At 41.5% G+C, this 27,300-nt stretch overlaps 1 protein-coding gene across 6 annotated transcripts in view; it reads right to left on the bottom strand.

The window, feature by feature from the left end:
- Positions 1-27,300, bottom strand: part of PIP5K1A (phosphatidylinositol-4-phosphate 5-kinase type 1 alpha) — a 175,341-nt gene that overhangs the window by 87,956 nt on the left and 60,085 nt on the right. For all 6 annotated transcript variants that reach the window (XM_053703705.1, XM_053703714.1, XM_053703739.1 and 3 more), the window contains 6 exons: positions 24,475-24,567; positions 24,258-24,388; positions 23,875-23,992; positions 19,551-19,703; positions 4,579-4,878; positions 4,175-4,380 (listed from right to left, as the gene is read on the bottom strand). In XM_053703705.1, coding sequence (XP_053559680.1) covers positions 4,175-4,380; positions 4,579-4,878; positions 19,551-19,703; positions 23,875-23,992; positions 24,258-24,388; positions 24,475-24,567 — 1,001 coding nt within the window. The remainder of the gene's footprint in view (positions 1-4,174; positions 4,381-4,578; positions 4,879-19,550; positions 19,704-23,874; positions 23,993-24,257; positions 24,389-24,474; positions 24,568-27,300) is intronic.

Below are 27,300 nucleotides of genomic sequence, written 5' to 3'. Positions count from 1 at the left end.
AATCAGTATGTGAAGGTAAGCATCCTTTAAATCCACTGTGGTCATGTACTGACCCTTTTGGATCATGGGTAAGATTGTCCGAATAGTTTCCATTTTGAACGATGGAACTCTTAGGAATTTGTTTAGGATCTTTAAATCCAAGATTGGCCTGAAAGTTCCCTCTTTTTTGGGAACCACAAATAGATTTGAGTAAAACCCTTGTCCTTGTTCCGACCGTGGAACCGGATGGATCACTCCCATTAATAAAAGATCTTGTACGCAGCGTAGAAACGCCTCTTTCTTTATTTGGTTTGATGACAACCTTGACAGATGAAATCTCCCTCTTGGGGGAGAGGATTTGAAGTCCAGAAGGTATCCCTGAGATATGATCTCTAACGCCCAGGGATCCTGGACATCTCTTGCCCAAGCCTGGGCGAAGAGAGAAAGTCTGCCCCCCACTAGATCCGTTCCCGGATCGGGGGCCCTCGATTCATGCTGTCTTAGGGGCAGCAGCAGGTTTCCTGGCCTGCTTGCCCTTGTTCCAGGACTGGTTAGGTCTCCAGCCTTGTCTGTAGCGAGCAACAGCTCCTTCCTGTTTTGGTGCAGAGGAAGTTGATGCTGCTCCTGCTTTGAAATTACGAAAGGAACGAAAATTAGACTGTCTAGCCTTAGGTTTGGCTCTGTCTTGAGGCAGGGCATGGCCTTTACCTCCTGTAATGTCAGCGATAATTTCTTTCAACCCGGGCCCGAATAAGGTCTGCCCTTTGAAAGGAATATTAAGCAATTTAGATTTAGAAGTAACATCAGCTGACCAGGATTTTAGCCACAGTGCTCTGCGCGCCTGAATGGCAAATCCGGAATTCTTAGCCGTAAGTTTAGTTAAATGTACTACGGCATCCGAAATAAATGAGTTAGCTAACTTAAGGGCTTTAAGTTTGTGTGTAATCTCATCTAATGGAGCTGATTCAAGTGTCTCTTCCAGAGACTCAAACCAAAATGCTGCTGCAGCCGTGACAGGCGCAATGCATGCAAGAGGTTGCAATATAAAACCTTGTTGAACAAACATTTTCTTAAGGTAACCCTCTAACTTTTTATCCATTGGATCTGAAAAGGCACAGCTATCCTCCACCGGGATAGTGGTACGCTTAGCTAAAGTAGAAACTGCTCCCTCCACCTTAGGGACCGTTTGCCATAAGTCCCGTGTGGTGGCGTCTATTGGAAACATCTTTCTAAATATTGGAGGGGGTGAGAATGGCACACCGGGTCTATCCCACTCCTTAGTAACAATTTCAGTAAGTCTCTTAGGTATAGGAAAAACGTCAGTACTCGACTGTACCGCAAAATATTTATCCAACCTACACATTTTCTCTGGTATTGCAACTGTGTTACAATCATTCAGAGCCGCTAACACCTCCCCTAGTAATACACAGAGGTTTTCCAGCTTAAATTTAAAATTTGAAATATCTGAATCCAGTCTGTTTGGATCAGAACCGTCACCCGCAGAATGAAGCTCTCCGTCCTCATGTTCTGCCAATTGTGACGCAGTGTCTGACATGGCCCTAATATTATCAGCGCACTCTGTTCTCACCCCAGAGTGATCACGCTTACCTCTTAGTTCTGGTAATTTAGCCAAAACTTCAGTCATAACAGTAGCCATATCCTGTAATGTGATTTGTAATGGCCGCCCAGATGTACTCGGCGCTACAATATCACGCACCTCCCGAGCGGGAGATGCAGGTACTGACACGTGAGGCGAGTTAGTCGGCATAACTCTCCCCTCGTTGTTTGGTGAAATATGTTCAATTTGTACAGATTGACTTTTATTTAAAGTAGCATCAATGCAGTTAGTACATAAATTTCTATTGGGCTCCACTTTGGCTTTAGCACATATAGCACAGATATCTTCCTCTGAAACAGACATGTTTAACACACTAGCAAATAAACTAGCAACTTGGAAATACTTTTCAAGTAATTTACTATAATATGAAAACGTACTGTGCCTATAAGAAGCACAGAAAAAGTTATGACAGTTGAAAATTGATAAACTGAAAAGTTATAGCATCAAATCCTTGTAAAAAAAAAAACACACTTTTAGCAAAGGATTGCTCCCATTAGCAAAGGATAACTAACCCTGATAGCAGAAAAAAAATACAGAAATAAAAGTTTTTTATCACAGTCAACTACAATCTCACAGCTCTGCTGTGAGTGATTACCTCCCTCAAAACAAGTTTTGAAGACCCCTGAGTTCTGTAGAGATGAACCGGATCATGCAGGGAAGACAAACTTCTGACTGAATTTTTTGATGCGTAGCAAAAGCGCCAAAAAAGGCCCCTCCCCCTCACACACAACAGTGAGAGAGATCAGTAAACTGTCAGAAATTAAATAAAACGACTGCCAAGTGGAAAAAAATAGTGCCCAAAACATTTTTTCACCCAGTACCTCAGAAAATTAAACGATTTTACATGCCAGCAAAAAACGTTTAACATAAATAAGTTAAGTGTTATTAAAAAGCCTGTTGCTAGTCCCTGCAAATTAGGCTAAAGTCTTATGCATACAGTATAATTCCAGTGAAGTGCCATTCCCCAGAATACTGAAGTGTAAAATATACATACATGACAGCCTGATACCAGTTGCTGCTACTGCATTTAAGGCTGAGTTTACATTATATCGGTATGGCAGAATTTTCTCATCAATTCCATTGTCAGAAAATAATAAGCTGCTACATACCTCTTGCAGATTAATCTGCCCGCTGTCCCCTGATCTGAAGTTTACCTCTCCTCAGATGGCCGAGAAACAGCAATATGATCTTAACTACGCCGGCTAAAATCATAGAAAAAACTCAGGTAGATTCTTCTTCAAATTCTACCAGAGAAGGAATAACACACTCCGGTGCTATTATAAAATAACAAACTTTTGATTGAAGGTATGAAACTAAGTATAATCACCACAGTCCTCTCACACATCCTATCTATTCGTTGGGTGCAAGAGAATGACTGGAGGTGACGTAGAGGGGAGGAGCTATATGGCAGCTCTGCTGGGTGAATCCTCTTGCACTTCCTGTTGGGGAGGAGTTAATATCCCAGAAGTAATGATGACCCGTGGACTGACCACACTTAACAGGAGAAATCTACTTGCAAAATAAAACATTTAAAACTCAATTATGCAAAACGGCTTGAAAACTCGGGTCTCTATCTTATCTCTCTTAACTGTGGCTAGCTATAAAATAATTTGTCCACTGCTCTACATAATCACAATCCTGGGTTTAGGCAATTTGGAGCATTTAAATAAAATAAAATAAAAAAACGTAGGTTACAAAATCTGATTTTGGCCTCTAGGAAATGTGGGACAAGAACAATCATTACACACAGCAGAGATTTTTAATGTACCCTTTTCTTATAATAAAATATTGTAGTACAAATGTATTTTGTTTGTTTTTGTGGTTTAATAAATGATAACATTGTACTTGCTTGTAGCACTCTAGAGAGACTGGATCTAAGAATATACCAGGTTGATTATTTAAATTGGTGCATAGACTCATTTACACCTCTCTCAATAGGTCATAATCAGGGAAGATAAGCTAAATATGTATTGTAGATCTTTTGCAATGTGGTACTTAATTCTGATATATACTTATCTAACATTTTAAAGACCCCTCTAAATGAGACATTAAAAGTAATTGTTCGGTAGTTTTCAATTAAGAAATGGTATTTGTAAACTGTATTTCCTTTATTTAACCAAAAATGGTAATTAACGTGCTTCAATGGATATGAAAGACCAATTTTTTTTCTTTTCATGCTTCAAACAACTTTACAATTTTTTTCTATTATCAAATTTGCTTAATTCTTTTGGTTTCCTTTGCTGAAGGAGCCGCAATGCACTACAGGGAGATAGCTGAACACACCTGGCGAGTCAATGACAGAGGAATATATGTGCACCCCCCCATCACCAGCTAGTTCCCATTAGTACTGCTCTGGAGCCTACCTCTGTTTTTCAACAAATGATACCAAGAGAACAAAGCAATTTAAATAAAACTAAAATGGAAAGTAGTTTAAAATGTCATGCTCTATTTGCACCAATAAAGTTTAATTTTCCCTTTAGTATCTCTTCAATACTAACTTCTAAAAAAAATTACACTATGAAGAGGAAGCAGTGTTATCTAAAACACAACAGTGAAAGAAGAACACTTAGAACATACTGGTCATCAGTCTCAATGGATCCTCCTCGCCGTGCCTCTCCCTGGATGGATTCCATTGCTGTGGAATAAAGAGCTTTCTGAGCAGCTGGACGTTTCAAGTCTGCTTGAGCTTGCCCATCCACCACGGCACATTCCTTCTGAAAGTGATCAATGTTGTGTATGCCCACAAGCAAGCTATAATCCATTATCTTAAAGCTCTGCAAAACCTAGGTAAGAGAGAGAAGCAGGGTACGTGGTTAAAAAGCCGGGCTGTAAATTGAATGCCCACCAGCAATTAATATATTTATATAAAACTTTCATACTAGTGGTATGAGAGAATATTGTTCAGCTATTAACAAAAGAGGAGTGATAATAAACAAGGACTAAATTACAGGGGTCTTTTACAAAGCTGGAAGAAGTCTCACCAGGCAGTCTCTTTGGATAGTCTTGCATAGAGCACTGTACATGTCTGTGTCTAAAAACAACCCATCTGACATGTCCTGCATGAAGTCCAGATCTTTGTAGGTGGGGAAGCCCTTCTCACGCTCTTTAGGAGACGCCCTTCTCTTGTAGGTGGATCCTTTAAGGTCATACTTGAGGTGCATTTTGACAGAACGTGGGAGCAGGTTGTTCATCACTACAATACGGATGTTCTTGCCCCCTGCCTGTACACAGTACAGCCCAAAAAACTTGGGTAGAAGAGTACGTGGATTCTGATTCAAGTTCTGTAGAACAAAGAGAAAGTTGTAGAGATGGAGACACAGATAGACAGCATAGCATTTAAGAGATGTGTGTGCGCGCGCGTATATGTACAGTATCTCTCTGCTGTGGCCTCTGCACCATTCTACTAGCTTTTCTCCCTGCAAAACAAAGTTGCAAAAGGAAAGGGTGGATAAGCGCTCTTATAAAGAGCTAAATGTCTATGGAAAAAAATAATTAAAATGTATTTATAAAAATGGTGATTGTTTATTTAAAAATATAATAAAGTTATTATATGTAAATAACTAAGTGAAGTCCTCGGTGAGGATTTTAAACAAAACTAGTAATCAAAACAAATGATAGACAAGATGCCAGCATCAACATACAGAGTACACATTAAAATGCAGAGTACATATAAAAGTTGTATAAAAGATACATCTTAAAAACTGTATAAAACATAATTTATGCTTACCTGATAAATTTATTTCTCTTGTAGTGTGTTCAGTCCACGGGTCATCCATTACTTATGGGATATATTCTCCTTCCCAACAGGAAGTTGCAAGAGGATCACCCAAGCAGAGCTGCTATATAGCTCCTCCCCTCACATGTCATATCCAGTCATTCGACCGAAACAAGACGAGAAAGGAGAAACTATAGGGTGCAGTGGTGACTGGAGTTATAATTTACCATTTAGAACCTGCCTCAAAAAGACAGGGCGGGCCGTGGACTGAACACACTACAAGAGAAATAAATTTATCAGGTAAGCATAAATTATGTTCTCTCTTGTTAAGTGTGTTCAGTCCACGGGTCATCGATTACTTATGGGATACCAATACCAAAGCTAAAGTACACGGATGATGGGAGGGACAAGGCAGGAACATTAAACAGAAGGAACCACTGCCTGTAGAACCTCTCCCCCAAAAACAGCCTCCGAAGAAGCAAAAGTGTCAAATTTGGAAAATTTGGAAAAAGTATGAAGTGAAGACCAAGTTGCAGCCTTGCAAATCTGTTCAACAGAGGCCTCATTCTTAAAGGCCCAGGTGGAAGCCACAGCTCTAATGGAATGAGCTGTAATTTTTTCAGGAGGCTGCTGTCCAGCAGTCTCATAGGCTAAGCGTATTATGCTACAAAGCCAAAAAGAGAGAGAGGTAGCCGAAGCCTTTTGACCTCTCCTCTGTCCAGAGTAAACGACATACAGAGAAGAAGTTTGTTGAAAATCTTTAGTTGCCTGTAAGTAGAACTTCAGGGCACGGACCACGTCTAGATTATGCAAAAGACGTTCCTTCTTTGAAGAAGGATTAGGACATAACGACGGAACAACAATCTCTTGATTGATATTCCTGTTAGAAACAACCTTAGGTAAAAACCCAGGTTTAGTATGCAGGACTACCTTGTCTGAATGAAAGATCAGATAAGGAGAATCACAATGTAAGGCAGATAACTCAGAGACTCTTCGAGCCGAGGAAATAGCCATCAAAAACAGAACTTTCCAAGATAAAAGATTTATATCAATGGAATGAAGGGGTTCAAACGGAACACCCTGAAGAACTTTAAGAACCAAGTTTAAGCTCCACGGAGGAGCAACAGTTTTAAACACAGGCTTAATCCTAGCCAAAGCCTGACAAAAAGCCTGGACGTCTGGATTCTCTGCCAGACGCTTGTGTAAAAGAATAGACAGAGCAGAAATCTGTCCCTTTAGTGAACTAATGGATAAGCCCTTTTCTAAACCCTCTTGTAGAAAAGACAATATCCTAGGAATCCTAACCTTACTCCATGAGTAACTCTTGGATTCACACCAATATAAATATTTACGCCATATCTTGTGGAAATTTTTTCTGGTAACAGGTTTCCGAGCCTGTATTAATGTATCAACAACCGAATCCGAAAACCCACGCTTTGATAGAATCAAGCGTTCAATTTCCAAGCAGTCAGCCTCAGAGAAATTAGGTTTGGATGGTTGAAAGGACCCTGAATTAGAAGGTCCTGCCTCAGGGGTAGAGACCATGGTGGACAGGACGACATGTCCACTAGGTCTGCATACCAGGTCCTGCGTGGCCACGCAGGCGCTATCAGAATCACCGATCCTCTCTCCTGTTTGATCCTGGCAATCAGTCGAGGTAGCAACGGAAAAGGTGGAAACACATAAGGTATGTTGAAAACCCAAGGGGCTGCTAGTGCATCTACCAGCACCGCACCTGGGTCCCTGGACCTGGATCCGTAACAAGGAAGCTTGGCGTTCTGGCGAGATGCCATGAGATCCAGATCCGGTTTGCCCCAACGACGAATCAGTTGAGCAAATACCTCCGGGTGGAGTTCCCACTCCCCCGGATGAAAGGTCTGGCGACTTAGAAAATCCGCCTCCCAGTTCTCCACGCCTGGGATGTAGATCGCTGACAGGTGGCAAGAGTGAGACTCTGCCCAGCGAATTATCTTTGAGACTTCCAACATCGCTAGGGAACTCCTGGTTCCCCCTTGATGATTGATTTAAGCCACAGTCGTGATGTTGTCCGACTGAAATCTGATTAACCTCAGTGTTGCTAACTGAGGTCAAGCTAGAAGAGCATTGAATATTGCTCTTAATTCTAGAATGTTTATCGGGAGGAGTCTCTCCTCCTGAGTCCACGATCCCTGAGCCTTCAGGGAGTTCCAGACTGCTCCCCAGCCTAGTAGGCTGGCATCTGTTGTTACAATCGTCCAATCTGGTCTGCGAAAAGTCATTCCTTTGGACAGATGAACCCGTGACAACCACCAGAGAAGAGAATCTCTGGTCTCCTGATCCAGATTTAGCAAAGGGGACAGGTCTGAGTAATCCCCGTTCCATTGACTTAGCATGCATAGTTGCAGCAGTCTGAGATGTAGGCGCGCAAATGGCACTATGTCCATTGCCGCGACCATTAAGCCGATTACTTCCATGCACTGAGCTACTGATGGGCTTGGAATGGAGTGAAGGACACGGCAAGCATTGAGAATCTTTGATAACCTGGACTCCGTCAGGTAAATCTTCATCTCTACAGAATCTATAAGAGTCCCTAGAAAAGGGACCCTTGTGAGTGGTAACAGTGAACTCTTTTCCACGTTCACTTTCCACCCATGCGACCTCAGAAATGCTAGAACTATCTCTGTATGAGACTTTGCATTTTGAAAACTTGACGCTTGTATCAGAATGTCGTCTAGGTACGGAGCCACCGCTATGCCTCGTGGTCTTAGTACTGCCAGAAGTGAGCCCAGAACTTTTGTAAAAATTCTCGGGGCCGTAGCTAACCCGAAGGGAAGAGCTACAAACTGGTAATGCCTGTCTAGAAAGGCAAACCTTAGGTACCGATAATGATCTTTGTGAATCGGTATGTGAAGGTAGGCATCCTTTAAGTCCACTGTGGTCATATATTGACCCTCTTGGATCATGGGTAGGATGGTCCGAATGGTTTCCATCTTGAACGATGGAACCCTTAGGAATTTGTTTAAAATTTTTAAGTCTAAGATTGGTCTGAAGGTTCCCTCTTTCTTGGGAACCACAAACAGATTTGAATAAAACCCTTGCCCCTGTTCCGTCCGCAGAACTGGGTGGATCACTCCCATCACTAAGAGGTCTTGTACACATTGTAGAAATGCCTCTCTTTCTTTACTAGGTTTGTTGATAACCTTGACAGATGAAACCTCCCTTGTGGAGGAGAAGTTTTGAAATCCAGAAGGCATCCCTGAGATATAATCTCCAACGTCCAGGGATCCTGTACATCTCTTGCCCAAGCCTGGGCGAAGAGAGAAAGTCTGCCCCCCACTAGATCCGTCTCCGGAAAGGGGGCCCTGTCTTCATGCTGTCTTAGGGGCGGAAGTAGGCTTTCTGGCCTGCTTGCCCTTGTTCCATGACTGGTTGCCTTTCCAACCCTGTCTGTAATGAGCAGTAGTTCCTTCCTGTTTTGGAGTGGAGGAAGTTGATGCTGCTCCTGCCTTGAAATTACGAAAGGCACGAAAATTAGACTGTTTGGCCTTTGATTTGGCCCTGTCCTGAGGAAGGGTGTGGCCCTTACCTCCTGTAATGTCAGCAATAATTTCCTTCAAGCCGGGCCCGAATAAGGTCTGCCCTTTGAAAGGAATGTTTAGTAGTTTAGACTTAGAAGTTACATCTGCTGACCAGGATTTAAGCCATAGGGCTCTGCGCGCCTGTATGGCGAATCCGGAATTCTTAGCCGTAAGTTTGGTTAAATGCACTACGGCATCCGAAACAAACGCATTAGCCAGCTTAAGGGTTCTAATCTTGCTCAAAGATTCATCCAATGGTGCTGTGCGAATCGCCTCTTCCAGAGACTCAAACCAGAATGCTGCTGCAGCAGTGACAGGCGCAATGCATGCAAGAGGCTGTAATATAAAACCTTGTTGAACAAACATTTTCTTAAGATAACTCTCTAATTTTTTATCCATTGGATCTGAGAAAGCACAGCTATCCTCCACCGGGATAGTGGTACGCTTGGCTAAAGTAGAAACTGCTCCCTCCATCTTAGGGACCGTCTGCCATAAGTCTCGTGTGGTGGCGTCTATAGGGAACATTTTTCTAAATATCGGAGGAGGGGAAAAAGGCACACCGGGTCTATCCCACTCCCTGCTAATAATCTCTGTAAGCCTCTTTGGTATAGGAAAAACGTCAGTACACACCGGTACCGCATAGTATTTATCCAGCCTACATAATATCTCTGGGATTGCCACCGTGTCACAATCATTCAGAGCCGCTAACACCTCCCCTAGCAACATGCGGAGGTTCTCAAGCTTAAATTTAAAATTTGAAATTTCTGAATCCGGTCTCCCCGAATCAGAACCGTCACCCACAGAATGAAGCTCTCCGTCCTCATGTTCTGCAAATTGTGACACAGTATCAGACATGGCTCTCGTGTCATTGGCGCGCTCTGTCCTTAACCCAAAGCTGTCGCGCTTGCCTCTTAACTCGGGCATATTGTATAATACTTCTTTCATAACATTAGCCATATCATGTAAAGTGATTTGTAAGGGCCTTGATGTACTTGGCGTCTCAATCTTACGCACCTCCCGAGCGGGATACGAAGGTACTGACACGTGAGGAGAGTTAGACGGCATAACTTCCCCCTCGTTGTCTGGTGAGAATTTCTTTATCGGTACAGATTGACTTTTATTCAAAGTAATATCAATACAATTGGTACACATATTTCTATTGGGCTCCACATCGGCTTTTAAACATAATGAACAAGCAGATTCCTCTGTATCAGACATGTTTAAACAGACTAGCAATGAAGCTAGCAAGCTTGGCAATTACTTTCAATAAGTTTACAAGCAATATAAAAAACGCTGCAGCGCTTTTCTAAAAAACACAGTTGAATAACAAAGAATTCAGTTATAGTCAACAATTCTTTAAATGTATTAATTAGCAGAGGATTGCTCCCATTAGCAAAAGGATGATTAACCCCTCAGTACCCAAAAACGGAAATCAAATTAAGATTTAACGCTTTTATCACAGTCAAACACACTGTCACAGGTCTGCTGTGACTGATTACCTCCCTCAAAAACGAATTTTGAAGATCCCTGAGCTCTCTGGAGATGTCCTGGATCAAAGAGGAAGAAGCAGGAAGACTGTGCTAGAATTTTAACTGCGCAACAAGGCGCTAAAAAAAGGTCCCTCCCACTCCTATTACAACAGTGGGAGACCTGATATAACGGTTTCTATGCAGAAATATACGTTAGCCATGTGGAAAAAAATCATGCCCAAAAAGATTTATCACCAAAGTACCTCACAAAACGATTAACATGCCAGTAAACGTTTTAAAAAACAACATTTCAGATGCTGTGTAAAGTTATTACTAAGCCTGCTACCAGTCGCTTCTACTGCAGTTAAGGCTCACACATTATATCAGTATTAACAGTATTTTTTCAGTCAAATTCTAGTCCCTAGAAAATAACTCTACTGTGCATACATTTATCAGCCTGATACCAGTCACTACTACTGCATTTAAGGCTGTACTTACATCATACGGGTAAAAGCAGTGTTTTCTTAGTCAATTCCATCCCCAGAAAATATTGTACTGCACATACCTCATTTGCGGGAGACCCCGCATGCTATTCCCATTTTCTGAAGTTACCCCACTCCTCAGAATGTCGAGAACAGCCAGTGGATCTTAGTTACGCCTGCTAAGATCATAGAAAACGCAGGCAGTTTCTTCTTCCAAATACTGCCTGAGATAGAAAAAACAGCACACTCCGGTGCCATTTAAAATAACAAACTTTTGATTGAAGAATAATTAAGTAAAAACTCCAACTCCTCTCGCGACCTCCTTCTTTGTTGAGGGTTGCAAGAGAATGACTGGATATGATATGTGAGGGGAGGAGCTATATAGCAGCTCTGCTTGGGTGATCCTCTTGCAACTTCCTGTTGGGAAGGAGAATATATCCCATAAGTAATGGATGACCAGTGGACTGAACACACTTAACAAGAGAAATTTTGTTTTGCTTTTAATCTTAGCTGAGAACTTGCAAGCGAGTGCTGGACTTTCTCTGTGTATTGTATTAATTTACTTTGTCTGGGGTTAACTGCCTGTGACTCTGGGGACAGCACAGCTTCCTGAGAGCGATATTGAACACCCAGGGCTGAGCATGTTGCAGGGTCATAGAATGTGTACCCAGCCCAGAGTGAGAGATTTTTTTCTAGGATAGGATTTACTATTTTCTTTAAAGGGACATTCAAGGCATTTTTATATATGCATAGTAAAGAACAAACAGTGCTACATTACTAAAAAAAAGAAAAGAAAAAAAAAAGAAGACGTACAAAAATGTTTTAAATTTACTTAAATTAGTCAGTTTTTTTTTTAAAAAAAAAATGGTTTTGGTTTTTGCCGCCCAGGAATATATTCCCTAAAAAAAAAAAAAAAAAAAAAAAAGCCTTCTAAGAATGGTGTATCTCATCACCAGCAAATTTTCAACCTCTCCCTCAACACTGGTACATTTCCCTCATCGATGAAACATGCACTGGTCACACTTATCCTCAAAAAAACCTTCCCTTAATCCTACCTCCCCATCCAACTACCGCCCTATTTCCCTCCTCCCTCTTGCTTCAAAGCTTCTCGAAAAACAGAATTTATGTTTACCTGATAAATTACTTTCTCCAACGGTGTGTCCGGTCCACGGCGTCATCCTTACTTGTGGGATATTCTCTTCCCCAACAGGAAATGGCAAAGAGCCCAGCAAAGCTGGTCACATGATCCCTCCTAGGCTCCGCCTTCCCCAGTCATTCGACCGACGTAAAGGAGGAATATTTGCATAGGAGAAATCATATGATAACGTGGTGACTGTAGTTAGAGAAATTAAATCATCAGACCTGATTAAAAAACCAGGGCGGGCCGTGGACCGGACACACCCTTTGAGAAAGTAAATTATCAGGTAAACATAAATTCTGTTTTCTCCAACATAGGTGTGTCCGGTCCACGGCGTCATCCTTACTTGTGGGAACCAATACCAAAGCTTTCAGGACACGGATGATGGGAGGGAGCAAATCAGGTCACCTAGATGGAAGGCACCACGGTTTGCAAAACCTTTCTCCCAAAAATAGCCTCAGAAGAAGCAAAAGTATCAAATTTGTAAAATTTGGTAAAAGTGTGCAGTGAAGACCAAGTCGCTGCCTTACATATCTGATCAACAGAAGCCTCGTTCTTGAAGGCCCATGTGGAAGCCACAGCCCTAGTGGAATGAGCTGTGATTCTATCAGGAGGCTGCCGTCCGGCAGTCTCATAAGCCAATCTGATGATGCTTTTAAGCCAAAAAGAGAGAGAGGTAGCAGTTGCTTTTTGACCTCTCCTTTTACCAGAATAAACAACAAACAAGGAAGATGTTTGTCTGAAATCCTTTGTAGCCTCTAAATAGAATTTTAGAGCACGAACTACATCCAAATTGTGCAACAAACGTTCCTTCTTTGAAACTGGATTCGGACACAAAGAAGGCACAACTATCTCCTGGTTAATATTTTTGTTAGAAACAACTTTCGGAAGAAAACCAGGTTTAGTACGCAAAACCACCTTATCTGCATGGAACACCAGATAAGGAGGAGAACACTGCAGAGCAGATAACTCTGAAACTCTTCTAGCAGAAGAAATTGCAACCAAAAACAAAACTTTCCAAGATAATAACTTAATATCTACGGAATGTAAGGGTTCAAACGGAACCCCTTGAAGAACTGAAAGAACTAAATTGAGACTCCAAGGAGGAGTCAAAGGTTTGTAAACAGGCTTGATTCTAACCAGAGCCTGAACAAAAGCCTGAACATCTGGCACAGCCGCCAGCTTCTTGTGAAGTAAAACAGATAAAGCAGAAATCTGTCCCTTCAAAGAACTTGCAGATAATCCTTTCTCCAAACCCTCTTGTAGAAAGGATAGAATCTTAGGAATTTTTACCCTGTTCCATGGGAATCCTTTCGATTCGCACCAACAGATATATTTCTTCCATACTTTATGGTAAATTTTCCTAGTTACAGGCTTTCTAGCCTGAATAAGAGTATCAATGACAGAATCTGAGAACCCACGCTTTGATAAAATCAAGCATTCAATCTCCAAGCAGTCAGTTGGAGTGATGCCAGATTCGGATGTTCGAACGGACCTTGAACAAGAAGGTCCCGTCTCAAAGGTAGCTTCCATGGTGGAGCCGATGACATATTCACCAGGTCTGCAAACCAAGTTCTGCGTGGCCACGCAGGAGCTATCAAGATCACCGAAGCCCTCTCTTGATTGATCCTGGCTACCAGCCTGGGAATGAGAGGAAACGGTGGGAACACATAAGCTAGGTTGAAGGTCCAGGGCGCTACTAGTGCATCTACTAGAGTCGCCTTGGGATCCCTGGATCTGGACCCGTAGCAAGGAACCTTGAAGTTCTGACGAGACGCCATCAGATCCATGTCTGGAATGCCCCATAATTGAGTTATTTGGGCAAAGATTTCCGGATGGAGTTCCCACTCCCCCGGATGAAATGTCTGACGACTCAGAAAATCCGCTTCCCAATTTCCCACTCCTGGGATGTGGATTGCAGACAAGTGGCAGGAGTGAAGCTCCGCCCATTGAATTACTTTGGTCACTTCTTCCATCGCCAGGGAACTCCTTGTTCCCCCCTGATGGTTGATATATGCAACAGTCGTCATGTTGTCTGATTGAAACCTTATGAATTTGGCCTTTGCTAGTTGAGGCCAAGCCTTGAGAGCATTGAATATCGCTCTCAGTTCCAGAATGTTTATCGGGAGAAGAGATTCTTCCCGAGACCATAGACCCTGAGCCTTCAGGTGTTTCCAGACCGCGCCCCAGCCCACCAGGCTGGCGTCGGTCGTTACAATGACCCACTCTGGTCTTCTGAAGCTCATCCCTTGGGACAGGTTGTCCAGGGTCAGCCACCAACGGAGTGAATCTCTGGTCCTCTGATCTACTTGGATCGTCGGGGACAAATCTGTATAATCCCCATTCCACTGTCTGAGCATGCACAGTTGTAATGGTCTTAGATGAATTCGCGCAAAAGGAACTATGTCCATTGCCGCAACCATCAAACCTATTACTTCCATGCACTGCACTATGGAAGGAAGAAGAACAGAATGAAGTACTTGACAAGAGCTTAGAAGTTTTGATTTTCTGGCTTCTGTCAGAAAAATCTTCATTTCCAAGGAGTCTATTATTGTTCCCAAGAAGGGAACTCTTGTTGACGGGAATAGAGAACTTTTTTCTACGTTCACTTTCCACCCGTGAGATCTGAGAAAGGCTAGGACAATGTCCGTATGAGCCTTTGCTTGTGGTAGAGACGACGCTTGAATCAGTATGTCGTCCAAGTAGGGTACTACTGCAATGCCCCTTGGCCTTAGCACCGCTAGAAGGGACCCTAGTACCTTTGTGAAAATTCTTGGAGCAGTGGCTAGTCCGAATGGAAGTGCCACAAACTGGTAATGCTTGTCCAGAAAGGCGAATCTTAGGAACCGATGATGTTCCTTGTGGATAGGAATATGTAGATACGCATCCTTTAAATCCACCGTGGTCATGAATTGACCTTCCTGGATGGTAGGAAGAATTGTCCGAATGGTTTCCATCTTGAACGATGGGACCTTGAGAAATTTGTTTAGGATCTTGAGATCCAAAATTGGCCTGAATGTTCCCTCTTTTTGGGAACTATGAACAGATTGGAGTAAAACCCCATCCCTTGTTCTCCTAATGGAAAAGGATGAATCACTCCCATTTTTAACAGGTCTTCTACACAATGTAAGAATGCCTGTCTTTTTATTTGGTCTGAAGACAATTGAGACCTGTGGAACCTTCCCCTTGGGGGTAGTTCCTTGAATTCCAGGAGATAACCTTGAGAAACTATTTCTAGCGCCCAAGGATCCTGAACATCTCTTGCCCAAGCCTGAGCGAAGAGAGAGAGTCTGCCCCCCACCAGATCCGGTCCCGGATCGGGGGCCAGCATCTCATGCTGTCTTGGTAGCGGTAGCGGGCTTCTTGGCCTGCTTACCTTTGTTCCAGCCTTGCATCGGTCTCCAGGCTGGCTTGGTTTGAGAAGAATTACCCTCTTGCTTAGAGGATGTAGAATTTGAGGCTGGTCCGTTTCTGCGAAAGGGACGAAAATTTGTTTTATTTTTAGCCTTAAAAGACCTATCCTGAGGAAGGGTGTGGCCCTTTCCCCCAGTGATGTCTGAAATAATCTCTTTCAAGTCAGGGCCAAACAGCGTTTTCCCCTTGAAAGGGATGTTAAGCAATCTGTTCTTGGAGGACACATCCGCTGACCAAGACTTCAGCCAAAGCGCTCTGCGCGCCACAATAGCAAAACCTGAATTTTTCGCCGCTAATCTAGCTAATTGCAAAGTGGCGTCTAAGGTAAAAGAGTTAGCCAACTTAAGTGCTTGAACTCTGTCCATAACCTCCTCATAAGAGGATGCTTGATTGAGCGACTTTTCTAGTTCCTCGAACCAGAAACACGCTGCTGTAGTGACAGGAACAATGCATGAAATTGGTTGTAGAAGGTAACCTTGCTGAACAAACATCTTTTTAAGCAAACCCTCTAATTTTTTATCCATAGGATCTTTGAAAGCACAACTATCTTCTATAGGGATAGTGGTGCGTTTGTTTAGAGTAGAAACCGCCCCCTCGACCTTGGGGACTGTCTGCCATAAGTCCTTCCTGGGGTCGACCATAGGAAATAATTTCTTAAATATAGGGGGAGGGACAAAAGGTATGCCGGGCCTTTCCCATTCTTTATTTACAATGTCCGCCACCCGCTTGGGTATAGGAAAAGCTTCGGGGGGCACCGGGACCTCTAGGAACCTGTCCATCTTACATAATTTCTCTGGAATGACCAAATTGTCACAATCATCCAGAGTAGATAACACCTCCTTAAGCAGAGCGCGGAGATGTTCCAATTTAAATTTAAATGTAATAACGTCAGGTTCAGCTTGTTGAGAAATTTTTCCTGAATCTGAAATTTCTCCCTCAGACAAAACCTCCCTAGCCCCTTCAGACTGGTGTAAGGGCATGTCAGAACCATTATCATCAGCGTCCTCATGCTCTTCAGTATCTAAAACAGAGCAGTCGCGCTTTCGCTGATAAGTGGGCATTTTGGCTAAAATGTTTTTAATAGAATTATCCATTACAGCCGTTAATTGTTGCATAGTAAGGAGGATTGGCGCACTAGATTCACTAGGGACCTCCTGAGTGGGCAAGACTGGTGTAGACATAGAAGGAGATGATGCAGTACCATGCTTACTCCCCTCACTTAAGGAAGCTTATAAAGTAATCGTTTTGGCCCAGAAAAATGTCTACCAGTCTTTAAAGCCCTTGTGAAGCCCTTTTATTCTTATATTGAAAATTAAGAAAATGGCTTACCGGATCCCATAGGGAAAATGACAGCTTCCAGCATTACCAAGTCTTGTTAGAAATGTGTCATACCTCAAGCAGCCAAAGTCTGCTCACTGTTTCCCCCAACTGAAGTTAATTCCTCTCAACAGTCCTGTGTGGAAACAGCCATCGATTTTAGTAACGGTTGCTAAAATCATTTTCCTCTTACAAACAGAAATCTTCATCTCTTTTCTGTTTCAGAGTAAATAGTACATACCAGCACTATTTTAAAATAACAAACTCTTGATAGAAGAATAAAAACTACATTTAAACACCAAAAAACTCTGAGCCATCTCCGTGGAGATGTTGCCTGTGCAACGGCAAAGAGAATGACTAGGGAAGGCGGAGCCTAGGAGGGATCATGTGACCAGCTTTGCTGGGCTCTTTGCCATTTCCTGTTGGGGAAGAGAATATCCCACAAGTAAGGATGACGCCGTGGACCGGACACACCTATGTTGGAGAAAACTAGTATATGCACGCCTATCCCATTTCCTTACGTTAAACCCCCTTCTTGACCCGCTGCAATCTGGATTTCGTCCCTATCACTCCACAGAGACAGCTATTGTTAAGGTCACCAACGACCTACTTACAGCAAAATCAAAAGGCCACTTCTCTATGCTTATCCTCCTCTGATTTGACACTGCCGACCACCCTCTTTTGCTCCAAACCATCCAATCCTTCGGCATCTGTGACACAGCCCTTTCGTGGCTCTCTTCCTACCTATCAAACCGTAACTTTAGTGTAGCCTTCTCTGGGGCCTCCTCTGCCCCGTCACCACTATCTGTCGGAGTACCGCAAGGCTCTGTCCTCGGTCCCCTTCTCTTCTCAATCTACACATCACTAGGCTCCCTAATTAAGTCCCATGGTTTCCAATATCATTTGTATGCCGATGACACCCAAATCTACTTCTCTGCACCAGACCTATCTCCTTCCTTGCTAACCCGTGTCACTGTCTTTCTCACATCTCTTCCTGGATGTCTTCCCACTACCTCAAGCTAAATATCTCCAAATCTGAGCTCCTCATTTTCCCCCCTTCATCCAAAATCTCCACCCCCAATATCTCTATAACTGTCGATAACTCCATCATTACCCCTACCCTGCATGCCCGATGTCTCGGGGTCACATTTGACTCAGATCTTTCCTTCACTCCTCACATTCAGTCCTTGGCTAAAGCCTGCCGCTTCCACCTTAAAAACCATCTCCAAAATTAGACACTTCCTTACACAAGACACAACTAAGATTTTAATACACTCTCATTCTTTCCCGCCTTGATTACTGCAACTCTGTCCTCTCTGGTCTCCCCACCTGCCGCCTAGCTCCCTTACAATCCATAATGAATGCCTCTGCCAGACTCATGTTTCTTACACGTCGCTCTTCATCTGCTGCTACTCTCAGCCATTCCCTTCACTGGCTTCCTCTTGCCTCTAGGATCAAACACAAAATTCTCACTCTGACATACAAAGCCCTCAACTGCACTGCTCCCCCCTATATCTCAGACCTTGTCTCCAGATACTCTCCCTCCCGTCCCCTTCGCTCTGCTCATGACCTCCTCCTCTCCGGTTACCTCATCGCACTCCCGTTTACAGGACTTCTCCAGACTGGCTCCCATCTTGTGGAACTCTCTGCCTCGCCCCACAAGACTCTCCCCTAGTTTTGAAAGCTTCAAGTGCTCCCTAAAGACTCTACTGTTCAAGGATGCATACAACCTATGCTAACCTTACTTTATACCAGTTCCACTCCTCCATTGCTATCCCCTGAACCCCCTTAGCATGTAAGCCTAAGAGTCCAGCTGTTTGTAGATCACCTTCTTAAGAGTGGATTACAACAGTGCAACTCTTGGCAGGGCCCTCTACCCATTTGATCCCTTTAATTGTTTTGTTGTACTCCCCTTTGTTTATAGCACTGCGGAATCTGTTGGCGCTCTACAAATAACCGATAATAATTAGGGACAGGTATAGGAGCTTACATGAATCAAGCACTTACTCTCAGAGACTGTTTAATAGCCATGTTAAGAAAATAGTAGTGGAATTAATAATTAGAAAAAATGATTAAGTATTAGTAATAATTATAATACTTATTAAACAAAGAAGTAAATTACCTAAAGTCGTGCTACTGCTAAAGCAAGCTCTAACTATGGCCTAGTTCCCATTGTTGTAAACTGTGTGAACTGACCACCAGTTTGCAGCAGCAATTGAAAGTAGGCCTGTGTGTTTAACTATTTGTGGAGTTAAAATTCTGTTAGGGTGCCGCAACAGCTCTGAGCTTTAAAAGAAAAAAAAAAAAAAAAAGAGTTAATTGCTGCTGCAAAGTTCACACTTTCAGGAATATCAGCTAGTAAAAATGAGAATATTTTCAACTTCAACATTTCCAGAAACCTGATTAAATATTGATTTACTAATTTTTGTGATCATTTTGATAGTACTATTTTTGTTTTGATTTACATAAGATAATGCAAATAAGCTACATTTATTTTAATGAGGGTATTTAACACCATGTGTGTTAAATAAGACAATAATGGTATTTTGTGTATACTTTCAGTCTTGCTTTACTGGCATATTATATACTGCATAGATCCGCATATTAAATGAACAGAATGTTAGATAGATTAATAGGTAGAAATGCTTTAACTGTAACTGCATTTAATACATACATTTTAAAAAAAACTGTATAACCAACCAAGTTTAAACCTAACCAACTGTAAGAACTGCAGTGTTGCACATCTCAACCAGTCTCAGACTTTAAAGAACAAGTATACAAGTCTGTGATTATATTACATTACTAGATATAAAGCACAAAATGAGTGATAAGATGCACAGATTACCCTATCCTGCAATTACCATATAGTATCCAGGCAGAAGCTTCTGCAAAAATTCTGCCTCCTTGTGCTGTACAGTTTTAATAATGAATTCATCATCCCCGGAAACATAGAATAGAGATCCACTTGCTCCAGAATTGGACAGCTCAATCAGAGACTCATTACACAGTGAATACTGGAAGACATGAATGGAAAAAAAAAAAGTCAATCATACACACAGGTGCGTGAGGATACTTGCTACTACAAAACATAGGAAATGTTCATGCAAAAAAAGATTAAATAAAAAAAAAAAATAAAAAAAAACACACACCCTTATCCTCAACCAGAGAGATACATTTGTGTGTCAAAGTTTCTCAGGTGTGGCAATACGCCTTCATCCATTAGTTTTAAACATTCTGTGTTCGAAAACCCAGCATATATTAAGATATGTCTAGAGACCCAATTATATTATGATTTCCCCTACATCCAGTCCTTACATGATGCCTGCCCCAATGCATAATTCAGTTGTACCTTCACCAACAAAAAACCATTATGCTGCCCCCATATATTCAACTGCAAGCTTCCTCTCCAGCTACAAACCATGTGTACCTTACACAAAAGGTGAGACTCATGGGTATAAATGCATAGAGAAGATGAAACAAAGGATGGGCTTATGTGCAAAAAACGTTTTTTCTTGATTTTTTTTATTCTTACCTGAAATTAAAGGGATAGTCTAGTCAAAAAATTCAGGATTCAGATAGAGCATGCAATTTTAAGCAACTTTCTAATTTACTCCTATTGATTTTTCTTCGTTCTCTAGGTATCTTTATTTGAAAAAGCTGGAACATAAGTATAGGAGCTGACCCATTTTTGGTTCAGCATCCTGGGTAGAGCTTGCTGATTGATAGCTACATTTAGACCCTAATCAGCATGCGCTACCCAGGTGCTGAACCAAAAATGGTCTGGCTCAAACTTACATTCCAGCTTTTTCAAATAAAGATACCAAGAGAACAAAAAAAATGATAATAGGAGTAAATTAGAAAGTTGCTTAAAACTGCATGCTCTATCTGAATCATGAAAGTTTAGTTTTGACTAGACTATCATTTTAAATTTCTTTCATGATGATGAGAGTCCACAAGCCATTATTCCTGGGATTCAACTCCTGGCCACTAGGAGCAGCCAAATATTCTGAGAACTCCAAGAGCACTTTCTCTTCCACCTCTCTGGTATGCTAATAGAAAGGTAGGAAAGGACAAAGCAGGGAAAATTATGTGCAAACGGGAACTGCCGACAAACATTTAGGTAAATTTAGTGAAAATGGGTGGGTAAGCAAAAATTAAGTTAAGTTTTCTTTCATAAGGTGATGAGAGTCTGCAAGCCATTACCCCTGATACTAAGACGCAAGCAATGAAGTCCACGAGTTTTCTGGGCGGGACAATTTTTTTAGTTTTTTTAAATGCAAGCACCTAATTTTCAGACAATGCTGCTTGGAGAACTACTTACTAAAAGCCGCTTCAGGAGAAGCAAAAATATCAAAGCGGCAGAATTTAGTAAAACTATGTAAGGATGACCATGTTGTTGCAAATTTATTCAATAGAAGCCTCATTTTAGAAAGCTGAGGAAGTGGAAACTGGTCTTGTACAATGGGCTGTAATGTGTTTTGGGGGACACTTTCCCACCTCCAAGTAAGCCTTGTGAATCAAGACTTTTAGTTAAGAAGCTAAAGTAACAGCTGCAACCTTCTGGCCTTTACATTGACACTAGAAATGAATAAACAAAATTAGAGGATTGGATAAAATCATTTGAAGCTTGCAAGTAGAATTTTAAAGTGCCATAAACCATTTTGAGTTATGTGCATATTATAAAAGGGTCAACTGAGGTAATAGTGTGTGTGTGTGGGGGGGGGGGGGGAGAGAAAAAGTGGAGGAAAAAAAGCTTAAGTATTTTAATAACATTTCCAAAAACCTGTAAAATGAATGACTTATACTTTAGTGTTGCCTGCCACACCCCCTTATCAGTGTCCTTCTCCAAACCTTGTGGTGTCAAGTAAAAAAGTGTGCATGTGAGGATAATTACTTATGCAAGGGGTGTTGAGGAGGGACAACAGGTACTGCTATTGTTAGTTTCTGCTTTATTCAGGTGTCATGTGTGACTGTCCCCCCTACCGTGCATATGTGCATTCTGCAAAAGATATGGCCTGGAAAGCACCTTCCATATATAGAAATGCCCAGGGGGGAGCTTGCTGCAAAAAACAAAACAAAAAAAAAACTGTCCGAATTGAAGGGGGTTGAAACAGAAACCGTTTTGCAGTTAAGCTTTGGATGCATTATATATTTGGAAACTTAGCAAAGCTTCCAAGATAAATTTGCCCAATATAGACTTTACATAGTTTGTCTTGCCAGCAAGGGTCAACACAAAGGGAACAGGTGGGCTTAGGCTCATGACTAGAAACAAAAATATATGAATAACAAACAATATAGTAATTACAGTAAAAAATAAAAAATGCACATAAAAATTCTCTTTAAAAATAAAACATACTTCAGTCATGTCAGATGCCCCTTGGGCAGATGCAGTTTGAGGACCTACAGGCCCCAGAACTAGAAAATTGTCTGCACACAATATACATACTCTTACTTACAGCCTCGAAACAAATCACAGACATTAAAGGGACACTGAACCCATATTTTTTATCTTTTCGTGATTCAGAGAGAGCATGCAACTTTCTAATTTACTCCTATTATCAATTTTTCTTCATTCACTATCTTTATTTGTAAAAGAAGGCATCTAAGCTTCTTTTTTGTTTCAGACTCTGGACAGCACTTTTTTATTGGTGGATGAATTTATCCACTAATCAGCAAGAATAACCCAGGTTATTCACCAAAAATGAGCCGGCATCTAAACTTACATTCTTGCATTTCAAATAAAGATGCCAAGAGAAGAACATTTGATAATAGGAGTAAATTAAAAGTTGCTTAAAATTGCATGCTCTATCTGAATCACGAAAGAAAAAAATTGGGTTCAGTGTCCCTTTAAGCCAAAATAAAACTCAGGACTGCCCTCAGATGCAGCCCATGTGATGTAGCACAACAAGGTCATGGAACATGGCGGCTTCCACAAGGAAACACCAGATGGAGAGCCCACTACCGCATGCAATGACAGTGACTAAACTAAAGATTTCCATGGTGCCGGATGAATAAAGGTAAGCCAGGGCTACCAGCACATAAGGGGGGGAATCCACCATCAAAAACCTTCCCAAGGACATCTGAAATATGGAGAGGGACCACTAAGTCCTGTCCACCTACAGGCTGGACAGAACTAGGAGGAAGGAAGGGGTGGCACTTCAGAGTTACCTTTATACAGGTAACTAGGGGAGTGGATAGTTCTGCCCACACCCCTTAGGAGTGTGGTTCTCACTGGAAAGTATTACCAGGGAGGGCCAAGATATATGTATAAAGAATTATTTAGATATATTTGAATGAGACTGTTGAAAGGGAAGAAATTGATTATGACTGTGGATTTTATTTTTTTATTATTTTTTTTTAAATATTTTTTTATTTTTATTTTTTAAAACAAGCCCATGCAATTGTCACAACTAAGAAAGCTAGTCACATACAGTAATGTGGTACAACCTAACAAAGAAGAGAACACATGCTAATGACAGAAGTTTTAAGCTTCAGTTGTACTGGATTTTTTGGAGAAACAGAAAGCATGCAAGTAAAAATCACTTCATATGCCAAAATTAAGAATAACTTTTGTTTGGGCCAACTTATTAAATGGTGTTGATACGTTGAAACCTGAAGAAGAGAAAGTCTATGGTGCCGACACACAACTGCACTAGGACAAACGTACTCTTACACATGAGGACATTTAGCATACTAGCTACCATAAAGATGCTTATCGGATTGCTGCAGACATATGCACAAAACTTTTTTTGGGATACTGCTAATAAAAAGATAGTTTATAAACTGGCTAGAGGATTAAACATTTAACTGCATTGGCAAGTGCCAGAAGCATTCGAAATAGATAATTAGATCAATTTTACCACATCTGCTAAATCTCTATGAACATTAAAACAAAAGTGCATTATGTTTCTGTATTCTGTAATTCTTTTGATTACAATTTGAATTTGCCAAGGATCCTAAAATTACTTGTGGTGGTTTTTGCAGGAAGTAGGTAAGATGACTTGAGTGTTTAAAAAGCTTAATTACATCCTATAAAAAAAGTATATTTTTAAAGTTAAAATCTCACAAAAATATATGCATTACAGTGAGTGTGAAAACTAAATTATAATTTGCAGCACATATCACAGTTCAAAACATCCCTTGCATTCAAGATTAATTTTTTTTTCGCAGTCAGTTTGCACTTACCAGATAATCATCTGGTCGGATGCCAAAAAGTTCACGGAAATAGCGAAAAGCAACAGGGGCATAGGTCTTGAAGCGAAAGTCATTATAGTGATGGGCCGGCGTCAAATTGCTCCCCTCACTGTGGGGGAAAAAAAAAAAACAGTTTAGTAATATTTATAATACATATAAAAAAAAAAAATTGGCTCAGATTTATTAGCAATATAAGAGGAAGAGGGCATCCATAGAACCATTTTTAAAGCTAGTCTATTTGTTTCCTGGAATTTTACAACTTTTACGTCTAGGAGTTACATATATAGTGTCAGCTGAATAATCAACTTTCATTACAGTCTTTATATAAAAAAGAAAACTGAATACATTTTCAGGGTGTAGCAAAAGGAACATACCCAGGGAAGAATATACTCTCCACCACGTAGAAATCTTGCATGAGAACATCCCTTTCTGGTTTGGTGCTCAAACTTCCCACTGTGTGAGTGATACCAAGCTGGATGGCACCTTTCAAGGCAGACGATGTTGTCTGTGAAGGGTTGACACATGAAGGTTAAGGATAACACACAAAGCAAGAGAGTTATATTTTTTCTTTCAAATGGGCACACTGCCAACCTTCTTATAAGTAGTCTCCCCAGTTGAGTCCACACTTCTGTGGCCAAGTTTTTTCATGGTCTGTGTGCCAGACTGACCCGATGAACCAGGAATCTGTTAGGGAAACATTTATGTCAGTACCCAGCATTCTTACCACTTTTCTGCATCCAACCAATCTCTCTCCTTCTACATAAAAAAAACAAAAAAAGTTATGCTTACCTGATAAATTTATTTCCGGATATGGTGAGACCACAGCTTGAGTAATTATTGTTGGGAATATCACTCTTGGCAAGCAGGAGGAGGCAAAGAGCACCAAAGTTAAACTGTTAAAGGGACACTAAACCCCAAAAATGTATTTTGTGATTCAGATAGAGCACGCGATTTTAAGCGACTTTCTAATTTACTCCTATTATCTTCGTTCTCTTGCTATCTTTATTTGAAAAAGGCATCTAAGCTAAGGAGCCAGCCAATTTGTGGTTCAGCACTCTGGACAGCACTTGTTTATTGGTGGGTGAATTTATTCAACAATCAGCAAGAACATCACCAATAAAAAAGTGCTATCCAGAGTTCTATACCAAAAAAAAAAAGCTTAGATGCCTTCTTTTTCAAATAAAGATAGCAAGAGAATGAAGAAATTTGATAATAGGAGTAAATTAGAAAGTTGCTTGAAATTGCATGCTCTATCTGAATCACAAAAGAAAAAATTTGGGTTCAGTGTCCCTTTAAGTATCACTCCCTTACCCACAACCCCCAGTAATTCGACCGAAGGGAAATGGAGAAAAAGGAGTAACAAGGTGTAGGGGTGCCTGAGGTTATAGTGAAAAGAACAACTGTCTTAAAATAAAGGGTGGGGACGTCGACTTACCATATCCGGAAAGAAAGAAATTTATCAGGTCAGCATAAATTTTGTTTTTCTTTCCCAAGATATGGTGAGTCCACGGCTTGAGTAATTACTGTTGGGAACCAATACCCAAGCTAGAGGACACGGATAAATAGGGAGGGACAAGACAGGCAGTCCTAAACAGAAGGCACCACCGCTTGAAGAACCTCTCTCATAAAAGAAACCTCAGCCGATGCAAAAATATCAAATTTGGAAAAAGTATGTAGAGAAGACCAAGTTGCAGCCTTGCAAATTTGTTCCACAGAAGCTTCATTTTTGAAAGCCCAAGAAGAGGAAACAGCTCTTGTGGAATGAGCTGTAATTCTCTCAGGAGGCTGCTGTCCAGCAGTCTCATAAGACAAACGAATTATACTTCATAACCAGAAAGAAAGATTAGTAGCAGAAGCTTTCCAACCTTTACGTTTCCCAGAGAAACAGACAAAGAGGGCAGAGGACTGGCGAAAATCCTTAGTCGTTTAAGAGCACGTACAACATCCAAATTGTGTAACAAACGTTCTTTGGAAGAAGGATTAGGACACAGAGAGGGGACAACAATTTCCCGATTGATATTTCTATTAGAAACAACCTTAGGAAGGAAACCTAACTAGTACAAAGAACCTTATCGGCATGTAAAATAAGATAAGGGGAAGCACAGTGCAGAGCTGAGAGTTCCGAGACTCTTCGAGTAGAAGAGATAGCAACAAGAAACAAAACCTTCCAAGTTAACAACTTAATGTCTATGGAATGCAATGGCTCAAATGGAGCCAGCTGTAAAACTTTAAGAACAAGGTTAAGGCTTCAAGGAGGAGCAACCGAATTAAAGACAGGCCTGATTTTGACCAAGGCCTGACAAAAAGATTGCACATCTGCCAAACGTTTATGTAGTAAAACTGATAAAGCAGAAATCTGACCCTTCAGGGTACTGACTGACGATCCCTTCTCCAGGCCTTCCTGAAGAAAAGATAAAATTCTAGGAATTCTAATTCTACTCGAAGATTCACACCGATAAAGATATTTACACCATATCTTATGGTAAATCTTTCTAGTAACAGACTTGTCAACCTGAATCATGGTCTCAATGACGAACTCAAAAAAACTATTAAGCGTTCAACCTCCAAGCAGTCCGCTTCAGAGAAATGAGATTTGGATAAAGGAAGGGACCCTGAATCAGGAGGTCCTTCCTCAGAGGTAGTCTCCAAGGTGGGAGAGATGACATCTCCACTAGGTCTGCAAACCAGATACTGCAAGGCCATGCAGGGGCTAATAGAATCACTGACGTCCCCTCCTCACCCCCTCCTGTTTAAATGACTCATGGAAGGAGAACAAACTGAGAAAACAGGTATGCCAAACTGAAAACCCCAAGGAACCGCCAGAGCATCTATCATAACGGCCTGCGGATCTCTTGACCTTGAACCCTACCTTGGAAGCTTGGCGTTCTGACGGGACGCCATCAGATCTAACTCAGACACCCCCCCCATTTGAGGACTAAGCTGGATAACACCTCCAGATGGAGTTCCCACTCCCGGGGTTGAAAAGTCTGTCTGCTCAGAAAATCCGCTTCCCAGTTGTTGAATTTGGATGGCAGATAGACATTAATTGTGGGTCTCTGCCCACTGAAGAATCCAAGTAACCTCCTTCATGGCTAAGTAACTCTGAGTTCCTCCATGGTGATTGATGTAAGCCACATAGGTTATGTTGTCTGACTGGAACCTGATAAACTGGGCTGAGGACAATGAGGACAAGCCCATAGAGCATTGTAAATCACCCTCAACTCCAAGATGTTGATGGTAAGAGCAGACTCCTCCCGAGTCCAAAGGCCCTGTGCTTTTAACGAGTTCCAGACAGTTTCCCAGCCCAGCAGGCTGGCGTCCGTGGTCACTATCACCCAGAAAGGTCTCCAAAAGCATGTGCCTGGTGACAGATGTTCCTGAGAAATCCACCATGGGAGAGAATCCCTTGACAACTGA

Source organism: Bombina bombina, chromosome 1 (genome assembly GCF_027579735.1).
Source record: "Bombina bombina isolate aBomBom1 chromosome 1, aBomBom1.pri, whole genome shotgun sequence".
Classification (NCBI taxonomy): Eukaryota; Metazoa; Chordata; class Amphibia; order Anura; family Bombinatoridae; genus Bombina; species Bombina bombina.
The sequence above is the reverse complement of the archived record's forward strand: the minus strand, read 5'-3'. Positions and strand labels throughout refer to the sequence as shown.